General features: G+C 45.7%; 1 protein-coding gene across 3 annotated transcripts in view; it reads left to right on the top strand.

Annotated features, from left to right (window-relative positions):
- Positions 1 to 25,531, top strand: part of ZFAND4 (zinc finger AN1-type containing 4) — a 77,077-nt gene that overhangs the window by 40,119 nt on the left and 11,427 nt on the right. For all 3 annotated transcript variants that reach the window (XM_090056695.1, XM_090056694.1, XM_090056693.1), the window contains exons 6-8: positions 14,257 to 14,404; positions 15,351 to 16,532; positions 17,162 to 17,216. In XM_090056695.1, the coding sequence (XP_089912821.1) occupies positions 14,257 to 14,404; positions 15,351 to 16,532; positions 17,162 to 17,216 (1,385 nt within the window). The remainder of the gene's footprint in view (positions 1 to 14,256; positions 14,405 to 15,350; positions 16,533 to 17,161; positions 17,217 to 25,531) is intronic.

The following is a 25,531-nucleotide window of genomic DNA, read 5'->3' as shown; positions in this document are numbered from 1 at the left end:
GGGCTCCTATACACCTGGAGGAAGGCCACTCCGACTCAATTAATTGCTCACTCGATTTAATTGCTGAGCTCAGTATCATGTGTATCAGGGTCCCCATGCTGAAAAATGGCAGTGGGGCACTTTAAACTAAATCTCGTTTGATAAGGGTTAGTTCAAAACACTCCACCGCCATTGTTCAGTGTGGGGACAAAATGCACATGATGCTCCAAGCGCTAATTAAACTGCTGCACACACACCCGACTGCTGCTGCCTCTCAGAGCACATCTATGAATGCCCTTTTTCTAAACCACTCCAGCCAGGCATCTGGTCAACCTGCTCTTGAAAATTTCCAAAGATGGAGATTCCAGAACTTCTTTAGGTAGCCTGTGGCCACAGAGAAAAACCTATCTCCATCCTCTTTCACCCTTTGGGTATTTTAAGATTGTTATCAAATCCCAACTCCATATTGCCTTCTCCAGACTAAACAGCCTTAGTTCTTTCAGCCTTTCCTCATAAGTAAGGATCCAGGTTTTCCATTTGTCACAGAAAAATGTGGATTATCTCCTTTAAAAGAGAAATATGGATATTTTCTCCTTTAAGGGAGAAGAACATGGGAAATCATGGGTTTCCCCTTGCAGGCTGGCAGAGTTCCAGTTTGCAAGAATGCTAGAAGGAGCAGGATGCAGCGGGCAAAGGATGCCACATGCATGTGTGCCTGCACACATGCATATGGTAGCTAGGCCAGAGTAGTGGAGAGCAGCTCCCGCAACTCCCTCCAAGTAAGTCCGTGGGAGTGGAGACACAAACAATGTGGCACGGAGGCTGGAGAGCACGTGTTAGGGTGGGGGCAGGGAGGGCACATGCCCCCCCCAGATTTCTGCACCCACAACAGGGTATGGGGCTACACCCAGGCTGGACCGGCTCTGGGCAGGAGCTGCTTCTGTGGCCCAGTGAGCAAGACCTGACAGGGGAGGGAGCACCACACTGCCATTGCCTGACCTCCTGGCAGCAGTGGTGGACATAACTCCATGCCTCCACCATGCCTCACCTTGGTGGCCATGGTGGAGGTGGCTCCTATCCATAGCGGATGTGGACACAGAAATCTGGCAGGACATGTGACCCTCCCCCCACTGCCATGTTGCCTGTGCCCCCTTCCCTACATCCTTCCCCCTACTCCTTGCACAGTGGGGGTCTGGGGCCTGGGGGTAGGGGGCTATGGGTCGGGAGTATGGAGCACCAGCAGGGCCAGGGGGCTGTGGGTCAGGAATGTGGAGGGCCAGGGGGCTGTGGGTTGGGAGCGTGCAGCACCAGCAAGGCCAGGAGGCTGTGGGTCGGAAGTGAAGGGCACTGGTGTGGGGGTGGGAGGGGCTATGGCTTGGGAGTAAGGGGCAATGGCATAGGTAGGAGCAGGGTACCAGCATATCCGGGTTGCTCAGCACCACAAGGTAGTGGGGGGACAGCCGTACCTGGACCTGCACCCTGGTGAGTGAAGGGGACGGGGGAGCTCTGTTTTTCCATGATAAAGAAACCAAAATCAAACACCAAAATATATAGGTATTTAACATTTATTTTATTATAATGATGGAAGCACTGGTAGACTTCCAAATGGCTTTACAATTGTAAATAAATATATCAATAACACATTGTGTTGACTGATACCCATATAGATATAGTGGTGTTTCATTTTAATTGCAGAAAAAGCAGATTTAGGGGGTTTTAACCAGAGAATTTAGGATTTTTTTATCAGAGAAAACCAGGATCCGTGCATAAGTCTTACCTCTCAAGCCCCTAAGCATTTTCATTGTCCTGCGCTGGACTTTTTTCCATCTATCCACACCCTTTTTGCAGGCCCAAAACTGGATGCAGTATTCTAGGTGAGGCCTCATCAGTATCGAATACAGCAAAAGAATCAGTTCCCTTGATTTGCAGGTGATGCTACTGTTCATCCAGCCCAGTATGCTCTTGGCTTTTTTTTGCAACTAGAGCACACTGTTGACTCATATTCAGCTTGTGGTCCGCTATGGGGTTGTCAAAGATTCCTCATGGGTTGGATTCAGCCTGCAGTGCCCTATCATCCAGCCTGTGATGCTGCCCATGGGGCTTGGACTGGACCTGCCTCCTGCATGCTGTGCACCCTGGGCTGGCCCATGCACTGCATGCAGTGCACGCTGGCCCTAGCTCTGTGCGCTGCACGTCACACGTGGGACCAGCCTGGGCTGTGTGCTGCATGTGGCCCACAGGACCTGATCAGTTTGATTCTCTACAGTCTAGCCAAGGTGCTGCAACAGGAAACGAAAGTAAACACGGTTTACTTTTATTCTCACCCTTTGTCCCTCCCCCAACCCCTCAGCAGCTTCCTAAGGGCTGCTGAAGGGCTGGGGAAGGGACAGGGTTTCCACACGCACTCTGTCAGCTTGACGTTGCTGACACAGTATGTGAAAATAGGAGTAGCCAGCAGCAAAAGTGCGGGTCATCAGTGACTGGAGAGCGTGTCGTTGGTGCTGGGAGCCAGAGCTATGAGCGAAAGAAGTTTTGCTCTGTCAAGCCCCAGAAGAGGCTGGATCACAGACAGGCACTGCCAGGACCTGGCCCCGGGCAGCATCTTGCGGCAGAAGGTGAAGCAGACCCGGTGACGTAGCGCGGGGCGGTCCCGGGCAGAGTTTGCACCGGCCAGCACCATGGGCGGTGAGTGGATCAGGCACAAGCAGGGCAAGGGGAGCGGGGACAAAACCCCCCCAGGCCCTCCCCAGTCAACTTCCCTTGCGCTAAATCGCCACTTGCACCTGGCTCTGCCCCTTGGGGTGCGGCAGGAGAGAAGGAGGCATCATCCTGGGGCCCCTGTGCCTGCCCTGCTCCTTGCTCACCTGCGTGGTTCATCCTCCCGGTGGTGGGTGGAGAAGTTGCAGCCGGGGGCTGCCTGGGCGCTGCCCCGTGCCCAGCTTGCAGGTCCCTGTGTGAGCACATGGCGCCGGCCTGGGCTCACTGCACCACCTTTGCCTCCGCCTCTTCCTCCTTCTCCTCCCTCCCCAGCAGAGGAAGCCCCCCCCTTTTTTTTTTTTGCTGGCTCCAGGCTGGGAGCCGCTGGGCGGGCTTGCAAGGCGCAGCAGGGCCCAGGGTGGGGGGCTTGGGCAGCCTGGGTCCCTGCCCATGGCTGCTCCACCTATAGAGCCCAGCACATGTGGGCTGCAGCACCACGGCCCTTGCCCGACTCCTCCCTGGGCTCCACCACCTCCTTGCCTTCCCCAGCACCGGGCTCCTGGCCCCCGAGCCTGCCCCCAGGCCCTAGGAGGTGTGAGCATCACACCTTACCCCTGCCTCAGCCCCTGGGTGGGGGGGAAGACATCTCAGGGGCAAGAGGAGTCTGACCCAAAGTGCCAGGGGCAGCACCCCTTCACTTCCCCTGCTCCATCATCCCCAGGGGGAGAGGCAAGCCCCTATAATCCAGGGTGTAGCTTCATGAGGCCCCACGTGTTTGGCTGTGCACCTGCCCTTATCCAAATACAGGCCTCTGGGCCCTGGTATGCATGTCCTGCAGAGTCGTGGATGTCTCTGGGACTACTGGCAGCTGTGTCTCGCTGCGCACTGAGTGTTAACGTGTTCAAGGGTGGGGTGTTGTGAGGAAGAAGCCGGAGCACCTCCTAGCCAGACCTCTCGTTTGTTCGAGCCAAATTGATATGTTGCGTGCCAAAAAGCCTGTGTTGGGTGCCATATACTACCAGTACTAGGTGTATTTTGGATTTTAAACCACATTTCCAGACCCATTTCATTGTCACTTCCTGCAGCTTCTTTGGTGTCAAAGGTCACATGACATCATGTCCTGATGTGATACTGCTTCCTGTGAGGTCTTTGAATATGGCTCGCCGGTTCACTGGGTGATAAAAAGTTCATGATCCAGCCCCACATTCAAAAAGGTTGGACACCGTTGGCTTAAGTAAACAGTAACATGATGCAATGTGTGCAGTTAATATGGACAAATGTTTTTCTTAATTGTGTTTCTCAGTACAAAATAAAACCAAGTTGATTTGGCTATACCAAAAGCAATTCAGAAACACCAATTTTTTTTTTTTTAAAGGGAACATTTTGCAGGAGCCAACTCAGAAATAAGGATACACAATATGTTACTTTTCAGTCTCTTTCTCGTTCTGTTTTATCTAAAGTTTCTTGCTTCATTTTAGAGATATTTCCTTATTTACAATCCATACTTGTCACTGCAGGATTAAGCACGAAGGCTGCAGTAAGCATCTAATTGATATTTAGCAGTCCTGAAATTCTACCCAAGATTTTCATAAAATTCCTAAATAGCTGAATTTTTTTGCTGACACTGTCTGCTATGAAATAGTGTCAACAGTTAGAAAAGTAAACTTCATATTAATCCTTGTTGAGGCATCAAACTATGGCCAGCTGTGATGGAACTTATGGCCCCTCGTTGCCAAAACGAGAAGTCTCTAGCACTCTCAGTTTCAATAGTAAACACTGTCACTGATGGTCAGAAATAAGCTGTTGTAACTGCTAACAGCTACTTGAAGGGCACATGATAGAATGCACTGAGCCAGTGTATTATAGAATTTGACATCTTAATTTTTTTGTTCAGATGCAATTGTATCAAAATTTAGGAACTTTTAGTAAAACACTTTCAGATCTTCTGTTCTAATCAATGAAATGTAAAAAAAAAAAAAAAATCTCCTGCCTTTGTTTATGATGGCATATCAGATTCAGTTTCTTGGGGAATCTGAACCTAAACTTTTCTCTGCCTGCTATTCATTTCTAGGGAATTCAGCTGGCAAGTAGACATTAACTCTATTTTGACTTTGTCAAGTGAAAATAAAGTGGTATTTAGCTTAGGCCGTACTTGCTTCTTCCCCAGACCTGAAGAAGGACACATGCCCAAAAGCTTGTTTGGTATCTCTTCCAGTTATACAATTGGTTCAATAAAAGATGTCATCCAAAACACCTTGCAGTTAGCTATTAGTCATTATGTCTTCATATAATAGTCCAAGGGTGCCCAACAGGTGGCATTGGCAGCCCTTGTGTGTAGCATGCAGTAGATCTGGGATGGGGTAAGCAAAACAGTACCAAATAGGTCAGGAAGCAGAAAGCAAAGCATCAGATTGCGCAGGGAGCATAAAGCAGAGCAGCAGATCAGGCAGAGGAAGCAGATTGGAGTGACACTCAAGGAAGGTGCAAGGCTTGCTTGTGGCATGTCTGCCAGAAAAGGTTGTTGCCTATTCTTGTAGTTATCATTGGACACAAGGGGTACTTACACACATGCAAGAAATCTGCTCCAATGCACTGGAAGTCCAGCGCATCAGTGCAGACTTAATTAATAGTCTGCTGGAGTACGGAACTTGACGCACTCTGGCAGACTTACATGCCACATGTATCAGCACATGCAGCGTAATTTGGTTCAAAGTGCACTGCTGCCATTTTCTCAGTGTGGAGGTGTGCTGTGCTACTGAAACACATGATGTATGACTGCTTTTATTAACGTGGCTCACTAATTAAAAGTGCCCGGTGCTTTATTGGGAGCACTTGTAAAAATGCCCAAGAGTACCATTTAACGCTTTTGACTTGGCTAGCAGCTGAACTTTGAAGTAAAACTTTCTTCTGTTACAGAAAGAAGTACAAAAAACCCCAACCTGCAATATTCCATAGCTTCAGTCAAATATCTTGTTTAAAAATGGTATTTATTAGCTATAGAATTCAAATTCTATCAGCAGTTGTAACCCTTTTTTGATGGTTTTGGTTTTGCTACTCTGAAAATCTAATATAATAAAATCCTTAGCCTGTCTGTATGTCTGTCTGTCCATAACACTTTTGCCCAACTGTGCATGTGTGGCTGAGAGGGTGGGCCACTTGGGCTGCACAGGCCCAAGTTCACACTGGTGCTGGGGAAGTTTTGTGGTGGGGAACACTCCCCGACTGCCAGAGTAGTGGGGCTGCCCCTCCACCTCCCTGCCTGAGGGTGAAGGGGGCAGCACCCTCACCCTCAAACAGCTGGCAGGGAGGGGAGGCGGCAAACAGGCAGGTAGGGAGCAGAACGGAAAGGCAGGCAGATGCAGAGTGGTGGTCAGGGGGTGCTGTGCTGCACCTCTGCAGGGTGGCAACAGCGTTGGGGGGGCGGGCTAGGTCTCCAAACTTCACCTGCCTGCATCTTTGTGTGCATGCACATGTCTGTTTGTGTGCATGGTTGCATGTGTGTATGCCTCTGTGTGTGTAGCACATCTGTTTGTGTGCATGCATCTGTGTCTGTGCATCTGCATGTGTCTGTGAGGGCTTGTGGGTGTGTGCACGTCTGTGCATGTGTCTGTTCATGGCAGACAGAGTGTATTTGTCTCTGTGTCCATGTGCAGAGAATGAGTACAGTGCATGCCTGTCATGTTTGCATGAGTGTGTCTGTGTGTGCATGCATGTGTCTGTGTTCATAGCAGGAGGAAGAGTGTGTTTGTCTCTGTGTCCATGTGCAGAGACTGAGTGAGTAGTGTCTGCATGCATGTGTGTGTATGCATATGTGCATTTTTGTGCATTTATGTGTCTGTGTTCATGGCAGGAGGGAGAGTGTATTTGTCTCTGCATATGTACAGAGAGTGAGTAGAGCCCGTGCTCGTCTGCATGTGTGTGTGCGTAGGTGTCTGTCTGTGCATGCGTGTGTCTACATGCATGCATGTGTCTGTGTTCATGGCAGGATGGAGAGTGTGTTTGTCTCTGTGTGTCCATGTGCAGAGAGTGAGTAAGTAGAGTGCGCATCCATCTGCACTTGTATCTGTCTGCATGCATGTCTCTGTGTGTGTTCATGTGCCTGTGTTTATGGCAGGGAGACTATGTTTGTGTCTGTGTGTCCATGTTCAGAAAGTCAGTGAGAGTAGAGTGCACATCTATCTCTGTGCATGCTTGCGTGTGTGTACCTGTGTGCGTGTATGTTTGGCTATAGCGAGGTAGGGGGTGTAGGTAGCAGGGAGAAGAGGCGGGCCCAGCAGGCTCCCCCCAGCCTCCCTTGCCAGCACCAGGAGGTGAAGGGGCCCCTCTCCCCTCCCTCAGCTCCCATGGCAGGGATGGGGCCTCTAATTTTATGTTTGCCCAGGGCCACAATACACATTAATCTGCCCTTGGGGGAAGTGGGGAAGCAAGGCTGGACACAGAGCCCATCATTCTTGACAGGCAATTTGCTAGTGATCTGAATAAAGCTTACTGAGGGCACGTCTACAGAAGACATTTCTTGCGCAGTTGACTAATTTGCTGCACAGTAAATGTCTTGGCATCTACACATGTGCTTCTATTAGGTTGGAGTAAACTAATTAAAAAAACTCTGCAGCCGCACACATGTAGACACTGCCCCAGCTGGCTGGGGCATGAATATGCTTCAGTGTGAGTGTTGCCTGGAGGCTAACCACACATTGAAGTACCCTAGTGCCCCAGCCAACTCCTCCACTACATATTGAGTTGTGGGGAGCAGCTGTGAGCTGTCAAGCTGACCCCCCACCTTCTGCCCCTGGGCTCCCTGCCACCTGAGTCTGCTCCACCCCAGGCTCCCTACCACCGAAGTCTGCTCCTCCCTGACTCAATGTGCTGTGCATGAATAAACTGCAGAGCTCATTGCCCTGGAGTTTATTGCTCCCAGGGTCACATTCAAATGGTGTGCCCGGAAGCAGTAAACTCCAGAGCAATAAGCTCCAGTTTATTCATATATTACATGTGTAGACACACCCTTAAAAAAGGTTCATAGGGTAAGTAGTAATAATAGTTTATCCCTGGACATCATAAGGTGCACCTCAATGATTATCTTAGGATTGCAACATTAAATCAGTGGAAGAAAAGTGGCAATACATTCAGCTGCTCCCTGAACCCCAATTAGAAAGGCTGTGCATGTACACACAAATCCCAGGGTATTTCTGTTCCAGGACAAACACAGGCACAGTTTATCCAGGGACAAGTGCAACATATGTTTCTACCTTGAAAGTAATTAAAAGTCAATTCTGTTCTTTGGTGCAACTTGAATTACATGTAGCTTGTTTCCATTCTCAAAAAAATCCAGGGTCTGTATATGGTCTGGTATACATAAAGGAGTTTTTGGCCTGCTGTAACTGTTGGTTAGAGTCTGATCATTATACTGAACTAGTTGTTCTCATATATAGTATAACTGGATTCATGCTAGAGAGGTTGTACTACTTCAAAGCTTAAAGTGCAGATAAGGCCAAAGTCAGTCTGTTGTTCAGCACCGTGATTTGAATGCCTATTTAAATGGTTTCAGATTCTATTTGCAAAAATGAAAGTAATGGCTGTTTAATATATGTATGCATTGTCCCTATTTCACAAGCATATTTAAAGATTTACTTGTTGAAAAAGGAGTGTATGGACATGTCTGGACTACCTCAGTTTGCTCATAAATCCATCAGAAGAAAAGAGCAAAGTAGGATCTGTAGTAGATGGGACCATTGACCTGTAAACCTAAGCTTAAATAAACATACAAAATTTCACCACTGCCTTTCAGGAACTGTGTGTTCCCAAACAGCTATATACAGTGTAGAAGGCAATGATATCAAACTATATCATGACTGGGGGCAGGCAGTGAGGAACAAGTGACAGCTCTCATTTTGCCCTTCAGTATGTATCACCATTCTGCTTCAATAAATTGCAAATGGGGTACAGAATGCAATTTTGAAACCATAAGAATTTACTACTTGTAGCCTTGCTGTTCTTTGCAGCCTTGGATGCCACTTACAAGGATTGGGATAGATAACATTTGACTCCTCTGGATATTAGATACCCTGCAAGCTCAGTATATAACTGTTTGGGGTAGATTTAGTCTCTTGTGCTCTTCCTTTGTTTTCCTTTCCTTTTTTGGTTATTACGTTTTTCAGTTAAGACTGAAGAAGACAGTATAGAAACTTGACATAAAAAATTCACTCTTCCATTTTTCTGCTTTTAACTTTTTTTGGTATCTGCCAGCTGTTCTAGTTCTTTCTCATAAGTCAGGTTTCTTTGTATTTGTTAGTTAAGGCAATGATATTCCAGTGTACAATTGGAGTACTAACTAATGAAATTTAGCTAGGTGTATCACTGCAAAAGATTACACAGCATCTGATTTGGGTTTCTTTAGTCCAGAGGTGGCCAACATGTGGTATGGGCAGCCTCTGTGTGTGGCACAACAGATTGGGGATAGAACAGATTGACTTTTATTAGTAAATGTTTAGGATTGGGAATCCAAAAAAGATGACAAAGCCAGTAGGGAAATACAGATCGCCCGAGCGAGGGACTAACAATAGAGGGATGGGGGTGAGGAGGGGAGTGTGCAACTAGGTTACAGGAGATACAATGTTAGCCAACTAAGCCCAGGGATGGGGGTGGGGGGAAGGGGAAAGGGGAGGGAGGGGGTTTGCGATGCTGAGAGAGAAAGGAGATAGATGGACACAAACCCGTTACAATGGTCCGCTATGGTGGAGGAAGTGGTTTGAAGGAAGTGTCTCAGTCCATATAGAGTTAGCACAATGGCAGATGAGCCAGGGAGGAGAAAGCAGAGCATCATCTCTGGCAGAGAGCAGAAAGCAGGGCAGTAGTTTGGTCAGGGAACACTGGGCAGAGAGCAAAAAGTAAAGCAGATCAATAATGGAAAGGGATCACAGTGGTACTTAAAAGATGCAGGGCTAATTTGTGGCATGCCCCAGCTGTCAAAGTTCAAAACAGTATATCCAACAGTAAAAGTATCTTTGACCCAGGAAATCTGTCTGTTTTTGAGTTGAGTCCTTGTGCTAGGTGCACCTAACTTAATCCACTTTTCCTTCTCACTTTTGAGGAGTAATCAGCCAGCCCATTTTGAATGCAACTTAAAAACATAAGAAATTATTGGACGTTACAATATTTTAAAGTAAGTGAACAGGGGGCACGTTGCTTCATTCCCCCTCCCCTGTCTGCCGTGTTGTGGGGCCTGAGGTGTAGCAAAGAGAAAAAGAGGACTTAAATAAAGCTTCTCTTCTAGGTGAGCTTGATTTGAAAAAGGTGCAGAATTGCTGGAGGTGCACCAATATATCAGTGACTTACCAGATCGGCATAAAAGGAAAATTAACATTATCAGCAATAGGCTTTTTTTGGGTCAGTATAGCTGATAATGTCACCAATAAACGCCATGTGCATGCACACAGCCTCAGCGTGCACATGACCAGGAGTGCAGCCCGGCAGCGTGAAGAGCAGCCTCCTGCTGGTAAGTCTGTAGGAGCGAAGGGGCATGGAGGAACAGACTGAGGCCCCCATGGTGAGGAAGGGAGTGGGACAGGGGCGACCAGGGGCAGGCAGTGCTCAGCCAGGGCAATGAATGTCACCCCAGAAGCGGAACAGAGCCATGGGCAGCTTGTCTGGGGGGTGCAGGTGGGCAGTTCCCCGCTGCTGCATGCACCCCTGGGGGAGGCATGGGGATATGTTCTCCCCCCCCCCCGCGAGATTTGTGTACGGGGTGAAGGCAGGCTGCCCCTTGTGGGCTTGGGGCCAGCGGCTGCGCCAGCATCTTCCCATTGAGGGGTCTGGGCCGGGGCCGGGCTCTGAGCAGGTGGGGGCGGGGCTGGCAGCAGTGGTACTGGGTGGGGTGACTACAGAGGGCCTATGGCAAATTTTGGGGTGGCCATAGCCACCCCCATCCACCCTGAGCACAGCCCTGGCCCAGTCTCCCAACTGGGAAGAAACTGGCACAGCCCCTGGCCCTAAGCCTGCAGTTGGCAGCACCCTCACACCACACAAAAATCCAGGGAGGTGCATACCTCCCCCAGGGGAGTGTGCAGCAGTGGGGAGCCACCCACCCCGCACACTCCCTGGACAAACTGCCCATGGCTCTGTCCTGCTTCTGGGGTTGCATTCACTTCCCTGGCTGGGCGGTGCCTGCCCCTGTCCCACTCCCTCCCTCATTGTGGGAGGGAGCCTTGATCTGTGTCCTCCTATGCCCCTTCCCTCCTCTTCCCCCCCACGGACTTACTGACAGAAGGCTGCTCTCCGAGTTGCCAGGCTGCATTCCTGTAAATTGACTATTAGTATCGACCCGTATGGCTGGTTAATAATCAGCCATCGGTATCGGCCAAAAGTAAACTTTATCAGTGCACCCCCTAAAAATTTCCCTTGGGACACTAGCATTTTCCAGACTGTCTGCTAAGTAAGCAGTTAAGAATATACGTTCATTGTTAGCCCTTTGTCTCTAAAGGACCAAGTTGTAACTCAGGAAATGAACATTGTATACTTGCTGATAGCATCCTTCCTTACAAGCTCCCTGTTGTGTACTTTTGTGGAAAGGAAGACCAGGTGACTTGGAAACAGACAGGACACAACTCTTTTCTCCCTCTCCCCTCATTGGGGGATTTAGATTTCAAGCATGCCTTCTTCCCCTGTTAGGTATGTGGGTGAGCATTTTAAGGACATCCCTGTCCATTGCTTGGCCTCTCACACTGTGCTTGGGAATGGGAACAGGAATCACTGATACAACCAGTGGTTGGTTTGTGTAATACACAACATTTTATATTCCTCTGGACCATTTTATCTCATCTGCAATAAGGATAAAAGTTAACATCCATTAAAGAGTGAACAAATAAAGTAACTACATTTTTGTGTTAAAAAGTTGCTGTATTTCTGCTGATGCACATGGGCCTGTTGTCTTATTAAAATACTACTTCAGTTATGGTACAGCACAGATCTTGTGGAAGGTTAACACTTAAGGAAGCCAGTCAGTTTGAAATGCATTAATTCATAAAAGTAGTTACAAGTAGTTTTGGGTACACATAAGCGGAAGGTCCTGATGGACATTGCACTTCAGACCCAATTGCCTGGCTAATCATGTCTGAAGTAGTGACATGACCACATGTTCCTTCAGTTAATGATGTGATAAAATAGGAAGGGAATATGTGTAATAACTTTGTGGCTGGTTCCTATCATACCTTAAATTGTGCGTGGCCAGGTCTCCCAGCCTTGGAGCACCCTTGAACCCTTCAAGACTAATGTACTCCTGAGGTTGGGAGCACAGGTCACCCAGCTAGAGGAGTGCAGAGGAGCCCTTGGCACCAATACTCTCTCTCAGCTTGGAGTGCCGGGCACCTGACAAGGACTCCTAGCTGAAGGAGCACCTCAAGGGCTCCCTTGGCAGGGAGTCCTGACCAGCTGTGGGAGCATACTGGAGCCAAGCTTGCTACTTGCCAGTGCAGGGGAAGCCTGGGATCTGTGAAGCCTGCTGACACTGCTACTGAGCTGGGCTAGGGTCAGAGCAAACACATGCTACTTGCCCTAGTCTGGAGCAAGGTCAGAGCCCTGCTGAAGTCAGAGCAAAGATAAGCAGCAGGATGTGAGGAAGAGGCAGGCAGGGGGCTGAGGCTATGGGAGGGGGTGCTGAAATGTTGGGAAGGCAGGCAGCAGGGGGGTACAGGCATGGAAGGGCAAGTAGCAGGGGGACCAGAGTGCAGGCAGCAGGGGGAGCAAGTGGTAGTGGAGCCAAGCAGCAGGGCGTAGGATGTGTTGGGCGGGGGGAGGGCACAAAGGGCAGAAAGCAGGAGGCGTCAAGTTACTTGACACCTCCAGTATCTGCCACCTTACTGCTTTCTGTGCCACCTGCCCCCCTACTGCCTCTCCTATTGCCCCACCTCCTGCCACTGATTTCCTTGCTGCAGTGGTACAGGGGACAAACTGTAAAACAAGCCTCCAATAATTAGGTTCTATGCATCGAAAATTATAACAAAGTTATAAATTTTCCATGTATAGAATCTAAGTATTGGGGTGGAGGTCATCTTAAATTCAGAATCATGTTGAATTTGAGATGAATACAGTATTTTCTTCCTCTTTAAGGTTGCCTGGCCTACCTGGTGGGACTCTGAAACTTCCTACAAGAAAAAGTAGCAAAAGCAGCATGATGTCATTGCAAAAAATAAAACTTGTAGGGAAAAGACCTACTTGTTTGTTATAGTTATCCTAGGTGGGAGATCAACAGAACTGATTTAAATCATGAACTAAAACTGTTTTTAGGATTGTGATTCTGGAAGGATTCTGTAGCGTTGAATCTTTCCCAGGAAAAGTACATAACATCTATTGCCTTTCCTCACATGCAGCCCTTCGGTTTCTAGTAAGGAAACCCCTGACTGCTTACCCTTATTCTGATATTTGTCACAATGTTCTGAAAAAAACGTTCCTCAGTTGCACTTTTTTCTGAACCTTCAGTCCATTTGGATGTGGGTACAAGAGTCAGCACAAAGTCTGGCCCTTGGCTAATGAAACAGTCTCTGAGAACCATATAAAGTGCTGTTAATGATCAGTTCTGAGTTGTATCTGTTGCATGCTTTATAACAGTTACAAGAGATGTATTTATATATCCTCTTTGGCTTTCTCATGGCTGCTTCATTTGGATCTGTTAAAATGCCTCTATAAATAAATGGGAATTTTTCCCACCCTGTAGTATCTGGAGTCTAATAAAGCAGGTTAAATATGATTTCTATTTAAAATAATGTATACTGCAGTTAAACACATTTGCAAAAGAATCTCACCGTTTTAAAAAATGGTCACTTTCTTTCACAGTGAAATTCTGGAGGTGTATTAATGGTATTTGATAAGAAAAAAATAGTGCAGCTTGTGGTCTACTTGCTTGTGTTTTAGCAGGCAACGCAGTTTGTTTAAATTTCCAGTGATAAGTTCCATTGATTGACAAGCTTTATTCAATATTTTGTGGCCTATCAGGTGTAGTAGTTTTAGTCTGTTTGATTTTTCCAAATACGGCTCTGTAGAACCCTAAACTGATCCTTTTTTATTTTTGTTTTTTATTTTAAAAAGCAGAAATAGAGTATCTCATCCACACGGGTGACCTTCCATTTCCATTTATGGTGAGAACACCCCCCGGGATGGATAGAAATTTGGACTTTCCTTCCTTGCCAGTGTCTGGTTAATGAGAAAACTGATCAGCTTGTTGTCTGGGTCACAGTTAACAGCTTTGGCCATACCAGCAGGAGACCCTTGTGGAACTGGATATTGCCTTCTGGGGAAAATATATAGTGAGTGTGAAACAACTGCATATGGTATAATACTCCCAGAAGCTTGGCTTGTTCTAATCTCAGCATCACCATTTCATGGTGTGAACATCCATTAAAGAATTTTTATTTTTTCTTAAGTGAATTGTTTTTCTAATACCTTTTCATGTAGTATTATATAATGCTTTGCCAGCAGATGGACTCCAGCTTTGACTTTCTTGTTGTATGTATACTTCTCATTGCTATAATTGTCTTTTGAATCCCTTGGTTATAGAGGGTGACAACATGAATGCTTTTTTTCTTTCAGTGGTAGTTCAGTTTATAATTTATATGCTGATGATGATGAAGAGACAGAGGCATCTCCTTCTGGCCAACAGATTATCGAGAACTCAATTACTATGAATAAAATGAAGCTGCTCAAGGCAAAGATGGAGAATATGAATCTAAGTAAAAAGGTAAAACTACGAGCCCAATACCTTCATGATCAAAAACTCATCCCTTGGTTATAGGATAAGCTATTCCAAAGTGTCAAATTACATTTATTCAGCAAGTAATTATTTAGGTTTATATGTTTCCTAGCTATATGAGAATGGATTGCCTTGTGGTTAAGGCACTAGGCTGTGACTCGGGACACCTTAGTTCAATTCTCACTTCTACAATAGCCCCCTTTCCCTTCCCCTCCCTCCCTCCTTCCCCCAGGACTTTAGGCAAATTGTTTAATCTCCTTGCTTAATTCTGCAAACATAAAATGGGATTATTGTATTTCTCCCACGTGTTATCTTGTCTGGTTAGACTGTAAACTCTTCTGGGGCTAAAAATACTTTGTTGCAATCTGGGGATCTTAATTCATTCCTGCCATTGTTTGGCTGTTGTTTGTATTTGTTTTCTCCTGTTCTCTTTCTGAGGCACACAGTATATTTTCTCAGGGACTGAATTCTCATCCAAGGTCAGTGGTTCTCATCCTTTTAAGATTTGAAGCACCTCTTCATAGCTTTTGTGAATTGAGTGGAGCCCCATTTCAAGACTATTTATTATAGTGCTTACCTGCTTGAAGAGGGCCTGGTAAGGAGGAGGAGCAGATGTCAGAGAAGAGCCTGCACTGGAGTGAATGAGGGGAGGAGTAGCTGGAAGGCTCAAGCCTGCACATATCTCCTCAGGGAGCCTGCATTTGTCTTGCTTATTTCCCATCAGTCCTGGCACCCTTCAAAGGCTGTCGTTGAACCCTGGTTGAGAATCACTGTCCTAAGTGGTAATGTAGGGACACATGGCTGTGGTAGATTGAAGGTCAAATGGTCCTTTCTGGAGTTGAGCTTTATGAAGTAGTGAACACTCAATTTCATTTGAGGTCTCTAATTGTTACCATAATACAAATGATAACAAATATATTTTCCTTTTAAATAGCCTAAGAAGACTGTCAAGGTGAAACCTCGTCCACCAATGACTCCTCGACCATCTAGTGGTTCGGTGGCATCTGCTCGTCACAGGTTTTTAAGAGTACTCCCCCACATTGGACAGTCCTGCCTACCTCCTCCTGGGAATTCATATCCCTTGGAGTCTTCCCAAAATGCACTTTCAGCTTTGGCTACCTTGGCCACTACTGGTAGAACAGTGCCATCCATCACTAGTGACTTTCTTAAGGAAAATGACAACTGGGAGAGCACCTCCCGGTCTCAGTCAGTTAGTAGCATTAGACTACCACCAAAAATATCCCGTGTTGAACTAGAAAATGCAAAACTACCTATACATAATATTCTTGCTCCCATCCCATCCCGGCCTACAGATTCAGAAAAGAGTTCAGAAAATGCAACATCTACAAATGAGGAAGATCCAGTCTTATACCCACATCTAACAAATGTAGAACTGTGTGCAACAGAAGAAAAGCTTCTACCTGAAACAGATACTTTTGCTTTGTTAGCTGAAGCAAACAATACTGAACAGTATGATGAATTATGTGGAGTAAGAAAAATAAACCCAGAACTTGGACTGTCTGATGGGGATGAGGAATCTAAGGCTATAGAGCAGCATAGCAAACCCATTACAAAAATCCTGAGCTCTCCAACAGTGGAGGCGGGACTTCTTAACACTTGTGAATTAAATCCTCAGAAGAAGACACACTTATCACCTCTTCAATATTCAGCACAAATGGCACATCATAGTCCTCTGAAACCACAGACACAATCCAAATGTTTTCAGGTCGGTAACTTGAGATGTGCCGACTCCTCAAATGTGCTCCGATCTTTGGAGGTCCGCAGCATAGCGGATTCCTCTTTTTCTAGGACTACTAGATTTCGTGGTGTGGAAGTAGACTCACCTGGCAAAAGACCTGATGTAATTTCTAAAATGGAGGCTAGGGACATCATAGAGGTGGTTAACAAGACATCCAAAGAACCTGTGGGTTCTGTAAGTAACTTAGGATTTCTAACTTTGCTGTCCCGAAGCGCAAGCAGGGAAAGTTTACAGAATTCCTGTGGGACAGGCAGGTTTCGGACTTCTGGTATTGCACTACCTACAAACATCCAGCGTTTTCAGGAAGAAAGCTTTAGGAAAACCTCTCCCCCAAATGAAGCTGCTGAATACTTTCTAGTGAGTACTAACACTTTCTGAACAATTGGGATTTTCTGATCTTCTCTAGTACAGACTACCAAAAATCTGTGCTTTTCAAGCAGGAGACTATATAAATCCTTTCTCACTATTCCACCCATAGGTCAAAGCAGACAGTTTTGGTTTGTTTCGTTTGTTTTCCTATTGGTATCGTGCATGGCATGTGTAGCTAGTAGGTTTCTAGAGGCAGTTTTCCAAAATATTAAACTAATTGTAAAGTATATCTGGTTCAGTATGTAAACTCCTTTACTACTTGTAACAGTGTGTGTTTGAAACATTGTCTAGCTCCTCCTGCCATTCTTTAGTTATGAGTTATTTTAAAGGCCACCCTGTAACAGGCAACATATATGTCTAACCACAAACTTTCAGTATACTGTACCATACTTCCAACATGCTGTATTATGAAAATATAATATGTAAGATGGAAAAACTATTAAATAGGTTTTTGTTTCATAATAATTTGTATTTCAAGTACAAATACCTTAATTCTTTCTTCATAAATTTGTTGACTAATACAATATCGGTTGTAGATAAATTGGTATAAAATTGCATAAATATTTACTTATCTTCCATGTGGCAGTAATTTTTCTCTAAAACTTACTTTTTTTTAGTCTGCTCATGGGCTTGGGATGAATGGAAATGTTGCAACAATAGGGAAACGAGTAGGTAAGTAACAAGTTTTTGTTTGTTTTGTTTTTTAAAATTTACTCAAAGGGCAAGAATGTATACCTTTAAAACTATATTCACTGCAGTGCGTTTTATAGAATAGCATTCATCCTGACTGGTTTGATTAGTACTCTTAGACAAGTATTTCTTCTCATCCTGGTCTTAAGCAGATGATCTTATTTATTGAACTTGCATGACAGTGCCATGCATCATCCACATAAACAGACATAAGAACATAAAAAGTGCTATACTGGGTCAGACTGATCTAGCCCCCAGGATCCTGTCTCCAACAGCGGCAAAAGGTGGGTGCTATAGAGGGACAACATCGACCTGGATATCTAGAATGATCTGTCTTCTATTCAGTACTCTGCCTGGCATCTACCATTATTGTTTTATTTGTTCCAGATCTCCAGCTGTTCTCTGCAATAGCCATTGGTAGATTTGTCATGCATGGGTTTATCCAGCCCCTTTTTAAAACTGGCTATGGTGTCTGCCTCCACCAGCTCCTATGGCAATGAATTCCACAAGTTAACTATGTATTGCTTAAAAAAGAACTTTCTGTTGTTACCGTTGAATCTGTCACGTACTAATTTCAATAGGTGCCCCTTAATTTTAGTATTCTGGGACTTGGTGAACAAGTTTCCTGGTCACTTAATCCATGCCCTTCATGATATTACAAACCTCTGTCATATCCCCTCACAGCTTTCTCCTTTCCAAACTTGCCTTTTTGGTCGGTCTGGTATGACAGCTGGTCTGTGCCCCTGATCATACTGCATTTTCACACATACCATATGTGCATTTTTTCCAAAAATCAGCTGCTGGAAACTGGAGTGTGTGTTAAGGAAATACAGCTGAGCCTGGGTACATCCTTAATCTGCTACCTTGGCAGAGGCTCCTGCTGAGTCAGTAGCAACTTCTGCAGCAGGAACTTCCGCCAGGGGAAAGGGAAAGTAGCTCTGCACATGCTGGACAGGGGACAGCATAGTGAGCATATAGGGCTCCCAGCTGCTGGCTGTGGACAGTAGGAGCCCTGCTAGCTCATTGCATTACCCCTCTGCAGCATGCACAGGGCTACTATCCCCTTTCCCTATCAGAAGCTCTTGTTGCAGAAGCTACTACTGACTCAGCAAGAGCCACTGCCCCTGCAGCAATTTCAGGATGTTGAGCGTTTGGCTCTGCTGTATGTCCTTGCTTGCCAGCAGCATAAACAGGTCACTGCAGTAGGGGAGAGCAACAACCTGTGGTTGCTTCATTAACCCCCCATACTGCTACCTTGCTGGGACAGTTCCTCCCTTAGCAGCAGTGTCTGGCCCAGCAACAGCCTGCATCCAGGATTGGAGTGAGGGTTGCTGGTAAAGTCCTGATTTCAATCTTGACATAGGAGTACACATCACATGGAAGGCATTTGGTTATAATTGATATTGTTGCTATGGAGATTTGAGGGCTTAGCACCTACTGAAAATCAAACTACAGGCTCATTTTATAATTTAGGATTTTCATAGTTAAATTTCAGAAGTCCAATTTGAAAACATTGACCTTTATTTCAAATTGTCTCGATCACACAGATTCTTAGTCCTAGTTCAGGATTTCCTTGTCAGTATTCACTTTGCTTTGGTTTATTCCACTTTTGTTTTAACATAACTGTTTGTCATTAATACCATAACAGTCCCAAAATTTTACTATAGTATTACTTTCCTGCCTGTTTTCTTTTTAACACTTATTTAGACAAAGCTTTTTTTTAAAAACAGTGACTTAGTTGATGAATACTACCCTCACATTTAATACACTCATAAGGATTGCAAGGGAATGTCAATTGTCAAATAAACCAATCTAATGTTAATACCCAATGTTTGTAAATAATTCAAGCCCTTCACATTCCATGTATGTTTTATAATTTCTGAAGGGGTTTACAACTTGCAAGTGACTTGTATTCAAATATGTGACAGTACTAAATAAGTTTGAAGGGAGTTATTTATTTCTTGAAGTTTTCTTAAGTTACATTGGGTCTTCCTTTCCATTTTGATTATTAGTAAATAATAAATAATTAGTAAATATTAAATCTGAATATTTAACTGACACTGTGGTAAAACTTCTTTTATATAAACAGATGTCCTAATGAATAGTTTAATTATTCTGTTAGAAATAAGAAGGCTGGATAAGCCCTGCTCTGTGTAAGTTCTGCAACGAGATAAGTCCCCTTTTTTCCTCTGATCTGGCCGCAATCATCCTTGCTTTCATAACCTCAAAGCTAGACTATTGCAGTGTGCTCTACATAGGGCTGCCAATCTTCAGCTGGTGCAGAACACAATAACTTGTCTTCTGACGGGGGTAGGTTGCCAGGAGCATGTAACTCCAGGGAATTTTTACATATGCTAGGGGAGGGGAGGGGGGCGCTTTAAGTAGAGTGGCTCCATGTACCATCATCCCCATGCTTCAAAGTGGTGGTGGGGGTGCTTTAACTAAAGCTCATCAAGCAAGCTTGCCACCATTTTGAAGCATGGGGATGATGACACACAAAATGCAGAGGCTACTGGAGGCATGCTAATTAGCATGCTCCAGCAGACCTCATTAATCAAGTCTGCTCCAACACACTTTAAGTAATTTCAGCACATCAAAGCAACCTCCCCACACATTTACAGGCACCCCCAGTGCTCCAGAGTCTGCACTGGCTCCTGGTAGCTTTCTGGGTGCAGTTCAAGGTTCTGGTACCTAAGCAACTACCTTCTCTCTTATGCCTCATTTTGATTCTTAAGGTAAACCGTGAGCAACCTCCTACAAGAACCATGTATTCCAGGTCCACTTGGCAAAAGCACATGGGAGATTGTTCTCTCTAGTTGTTTCTCAGCTCTGGAACTCTTCATTTTGAGACTTGGTCGCGCCCAACCTTGAACATCTTTTGGAAATACTGTAAAACCTTGATATTTGGGCAGGCATTTAGGTTGAGATGTGAATGGGTTCTCTGTTTTATCTTGATGTTCTAGTTACCTCATAAACTGTTTTGGTTCAGATGTCACTCTCCTGTTTTTAACCTATTCTGTTTTCTTAGGGAAAGCCATCCTGAGTCTTTTTTGGGAAGGGTGGCAAATGAATGAATGAGGCCTAGCTATGTGTAAGGATGTGGATTGATAGGTATTGCTGGCTATTGTTGTTTTAGACATGTTTTGTTTCAGGATCTATATCATGTGAGCTCCAACACATGCTCTTAGACACTCAGACATTTTTCTTTTAAAGAAGCAGCGTGTAGCTAAGGGTATATGTGTCACAATTAACTCTCCAATGGCAAATGCCAGTCTTTTTACAACAGGGAATGAATTTCATGGCTCTACTTGGTTCTGTATTTTATCTTCATAATAGCTTTATAGTTGGCTCAGGAAATGTAAGATTTTTTCCACCGTTTGAAAGACCCCTACTAATCTTAAGCTTTGCATAGCTTTCAGTTGCAGGCAAGACGTTCTGGATAGTGAGGACTGCTGGCTTTGGGTTTGTTCATGGGCAACTGGTGCCTCCTGAGTCCAGAGGGGCACCAGGTCGCTAACAGGGGGGTCCCCCGGTGGCTGATCGCCAAGCCCAGAACCACCAGCGGTGAAAACAAAAGTGTATTTCCGCCAGCACTTCTGGTTTCATGGCTGGCACTTTCAGCGGGTGCATAACCAATCTCAGCTGGTTCACCCAATGGGTTTGCTGGTTATTTTTATAATTTTTAAAATTGAGGCAGTCAAGCTGCAGAAGCCCACAAGCAAGGCCTAAAACCTGTGTGCAGTTTTTAAGAGTTTTGCTCACTTATAGCAATAATTCTTACATATTTATCTTAGTTAAGAAATCACTGAACATGCTCAGCACAATTGTTTTGTGTTCACTGCTTTGCAGTCTTTTTCCTTGCAATACAACAAACAAGATAAACTTGTGAAGCATCAGTTAGAAGATATTGTTACTCAACAAGGAATGTTATATCTATTTTGTTGTTACAACTTTTGGTGTGTAGGAGTAGAAATTACTGCAGCAATAACAATGGATTTTGGCTTCCTTTTACAGCTCTGGTGTTGGCTAATCCAGAGCTATAATGTCCAGCTACATCCTTATCTCTTCCAAACCAAAAGTGTGATCCAATAATAATACCCATTGTAGTCAGGGAAGCAGATGTTCCTGCAATCAACTTCAAAATGTTCATTAAATAAGTGGGCTTTGAATAGTTTCATTTTTCCTTTCTTCTTCTCCATTCATAACAAGTACAGGCATTTAATCTCTCTCTGCCACCTTGTTATATGGCAGTGTAATCCACTCTGTCCAAAGCACTTGCTGCTTCAAAACCTGTTTGTTCTTTTGCATTGTCTCAGTCTGGAAGTGTTGTTGTCTTTGCCACAATGACATTCTGGAATGGAAAAACCCTGTAATTTAAAAAATAATAATGAATCAGGATTTCTTTAACTCTAGGAAAATGTGGACTACGTTATAAAGCAGTTGCACAATTGGGGTCAGAGTAATTTTATGTCCCGTTTCCCAGATCACACAACCTTCCCTACCAGACATATAAGGCAGGTTGAGCAATTGTGAGAATAGGGCAGAAAATTCCTCAAACCCTAGTTGGAAGGCTGCCGCCATGGAGGTGGGGGCACCTGCAGCTGGGGAACAGGAAGCTTCCTACTCCCCAGCTACAACCCCCATACACATGGAAGCAGTGGCTGGGGAGCCGGAAACTCCCCATTCTTCAGGTGTTGCTTCCTGTGGCACCTGGGACTGTAAAATAAATAAATAAAATAAAAAAGCAGGCATACATTTGGAGCTCCCAGCCACTTGCCTGCTTTTTAAGATCCAGGGTACCATGACCCCAACACTGGAGAACCTTTCCTTGAAATCAAGCTTGCAGTTTTCTAGACCTTTAAAAAGTGTTTGTGCAGCTGAGAACGCTGGCAGAATACCTCCATGCTTTTATGAGTTCTCTGGGTGCCACAAGTCTGATGCTGAGAAGAGGCTCTCATGTCTGGCTCGCAGCAGACATGAGAGCCCCATGGCACAGCTGGGGAGGGGAGAACTTCCCCCATCCCCAGCTGCACACTAGCTTCCTCCAGGAGTAGAGCACAAGGCAGCCAGTTTTGGGACCTGGAGTTGCCCCCAGCCCAATCCCACTAATTGGGTAGGGAGGTGGCTTTGTCCTGGACCCCAGGACTGCCTGGTGCTGGTTCATACCCAGGGTTGTTCCCTGTGTGATCCTGAGGATCAGGCAGAAAGGGCTGTGTGCCAGACCTCAGGGCTGTCCCATGCCCTGAGGCTTCCCAGGACCCAACAGTTCCTTAAAGAGCCTTAAGGAATAGGGGGCTACAGGTCAAGCAAGGCTCTTTTAAGGTGCTGAGTCCTGGCATGCCTGTATCCCATAATGTAGTATGTGCCAAGGGCCTAAGTATGTGACATTAAATTTTGTCAGGACCCTGGAGTATTCTTTGTAACTGGAACACTGTCCTTTGTGCTGTGTGTACTCTTTTCGAACCTCCCACTATTATTGGTTGCCAGGTAACTTCTGGCATGTTTATCTTGTTTACAAAACTGTTTGCAACCTGCCTGGATGTACTCAGTAGGCCCTTGGACTCCACCTTTGTCTGCTTTGAGGCACATCAAGTGTTTCAAACTGGCAATATTTGAATAATCAGTCAAAAAGCAATTTAATGTACTTAGAAAATCAGAAATAATCAGCCTTATAAAAGACAGGTGTCAAAATCTATTAGCACTCTGTTTTCTTGATCACTCATAGCAAAGCACACTGAACTAGACCTTTATTAAGTAAAAACTGCCTCCATTCTTTGAAGTAGAGTTACGCTGATTTACATCAACAGAAGGACTAGTCTAGGGTATATGAAGCCAACCAAGAGCATATTTTACAGTTACAAGCACCTGAAAAGGAGAGGCTAGCATTGCTCTATGCAGAAACTTGAGACTTTGGAGGAAGCAGTTGTTCATATTCTGCAGTGTGGTGTACTGAGACTTCTAAGTAGAACTCGCCAGTTGCCCGTCAGGAATGGCCCGGGGGGGCAGGGCTGGCATGCAGAGCTGCCACCTAATGCCCCATGCAGCTGCTGTTCTGCCTCTTGCAGGGAGCACTGCTGGCCTCAGCCCCTCCACCCTCTGTCCGATCCTTGGCGTGGCTTCAGAATCATGGCGGCGCTCTCCCACACTTGAAGCACTCTGATTGGCTGTTTCTGTCAGCCAGTCAGAGTGTGAATAAAGTATTATGGACAGACAGACAGACTTAGGCTTTAATAATGTTAGAACTGACAAGCGTACATTTTGCTCCACAACTTTACTTCCCACTTGCCTTTGTAAGTGACCACTACCATTTCGTAATGTGGTTAAACAGATGGAATTGTTCTACTTGGTATTTTGCCTAGGTTGTATCTAGTTCTTTCCAGATCTGAGGAAGGGCATTTTATTCCCAAAAACTTGTCTAACATCTCTCCCAACTATATAGTTGGTCAGTAAGATGCTACTGAACAAATCCTGCTTCTTACACTTAATTTGGCAGCAAGACAGTTGCCTTGGAAAGAGCAAAGTAGTGTAAAATAAGACAGCAATTCACAATTTGTGCTCCACAGAGCACTGGTGGCCCTAGTGCCACATAGTCCTCTCGTCACACATCTAATCCATGCTTCTAACTGCTATGCCATTGATCCTCAATCAGGAAACACAGCAGTCTGTGCTGTGAGAGCCTTTCAGGGATGCCCCTGGGTGTCATGCGTTCTTAGTACTGTTAGGGTCTTGTTACACACTGTGCTCTGAACTGCACAAAAGTTATTCTGATATTAGTGCTGGCTTGAGTTTGCAGCACATTCGGGCCAGCAGGGGCCTGGAGGGCTGTAAGGTAAGACTCCCCACTCCCAACCCCACCACTCTTTCCATTCCGGGCTTTTACCTTGCCTTGCTGGGTTTCTGTCACAGCTCCGTCCGGCACTCCATCCCAGCTGTGCAGCCCCAGCCCCAGCCCTACTCCCTCCCTCACCATGGGGTCCTTGATCTGCCGCCCACCTCCCCCACCGCTGCCTTAAAAACGAGACAAAAATATAAAGGGGTACATGAGCTGAAACTCTGAGGCAGGAGGCTACACTTGTTAAAAATGATCAGGAGTTTTCAATCTAGAACAGTGGTTTTCAACTGGGGGTCCATGGCCCCCTGGGGAGCCACGAGCAGGTTTCAGTCTTTGATATCCAGGTTTCATGCCTGAGAGATGAGAAGGTGGGAGAGCAGCAGTTGGGTGCCAGCTGCTTCCAAGTGAGGGGCTTGGTCAAGGCACTCTTCATGCTGGGCTTTTGCTGGCTGAGCCCGGTGCTGTGTGAGTTGCAGGGACAGGTGGCTCGCTGCGCAGTGGTGTCGGTGCAGAAGCCTGGTGACCTCTTGGAGTGCACCTTCTCATGCGGCACCACCCACCCATCTGTATCCTGCTGCTCCCGCAACTTCCTGCAGTTAAGTCTTGAGGGGTTGTGGCATGGATGATGTGTGAAGAGGTGGGGATGCCTTCCCTCACAGATTTCTGCACCCACAGTGGCCACAGGGCTGCAACCTGGTCAGACCAGTATGGGCAGGAGCTGCCTCTACAGCCCAGCAGGCAGGCCACGCCACTAGCAGCACAATAACTGACCAGGGGGAGAGGGGACTATGTTGCCTTCACCTCTTCCTGCTGCCAGAGGAGAAGTTGGGTTGGGGGCAGCACAGGTGGCCTGAGAGGAGCAGCAGCAGGGGTGGGGGGGTAGGAGGTTGAGGGTTTGGAATGAGGGGTGGAGGGCTGCGGGTTGGGAGTTCAAAAAGGTTGAGAACCGATGATCTAGATATCATTTCTATATCCATGCAGTAGATTAAGCAAGATAACTCTTGAGGTCCCATCCAACCCTGTGGTTCTGTGTGCGTGCATACGTGTGTGTACACATACACTGATCAACTTGTTATGCCTGGAGAATAGAGATTTCTCTATGGCAATGAGTAAATTCTATAATCTTTTGTGGAAGGTTGGTATTTTCTTCTTCTGGTAGATCACAGAAGCATAGAAAATTAGGGTTGGAAGGGACCTCAGAAGGTTATCTAGTCCCACCCCCTACTCAAGGCAGGACCATCCCCAACTAGATCATCCCAGCCAAACTTTTGTCCAGCTGGGTCTTAAAAACCTCTAAGGATGGAGATTCCACCATCTCTCTGGGTAACCTGTTTTAGTGCCCTCTTATTAAGAAAATTCTTCCTAATATCTAACCCAAACTTCCCTTGCTGCAACTTGAGACCATTGCTCCTTGTTCTGTCATCTGCCACTACTGAGAACAGTCTAGCTCCATCCTCTTTCAAAC

The sequence above is a fragment of the Crocodylus siamensis genome, chromosome 7 (genome assembly GCF_052110815.1).
Source record: "Crocodylus siamensis isolate JL-2025a chromosome 7, ASM5211081v1, whole genome shotgun sequence".
NCBI lineage: Eukaryota > Metazoa > Chordata > Crocodylia > Crocodylidae > Crocodylus > Crocodylus siamensis.
Note: the sequence above shows the minus strand (reverse complement) of the source record. Positions and strands in the feature narration are given on the sequence as shown.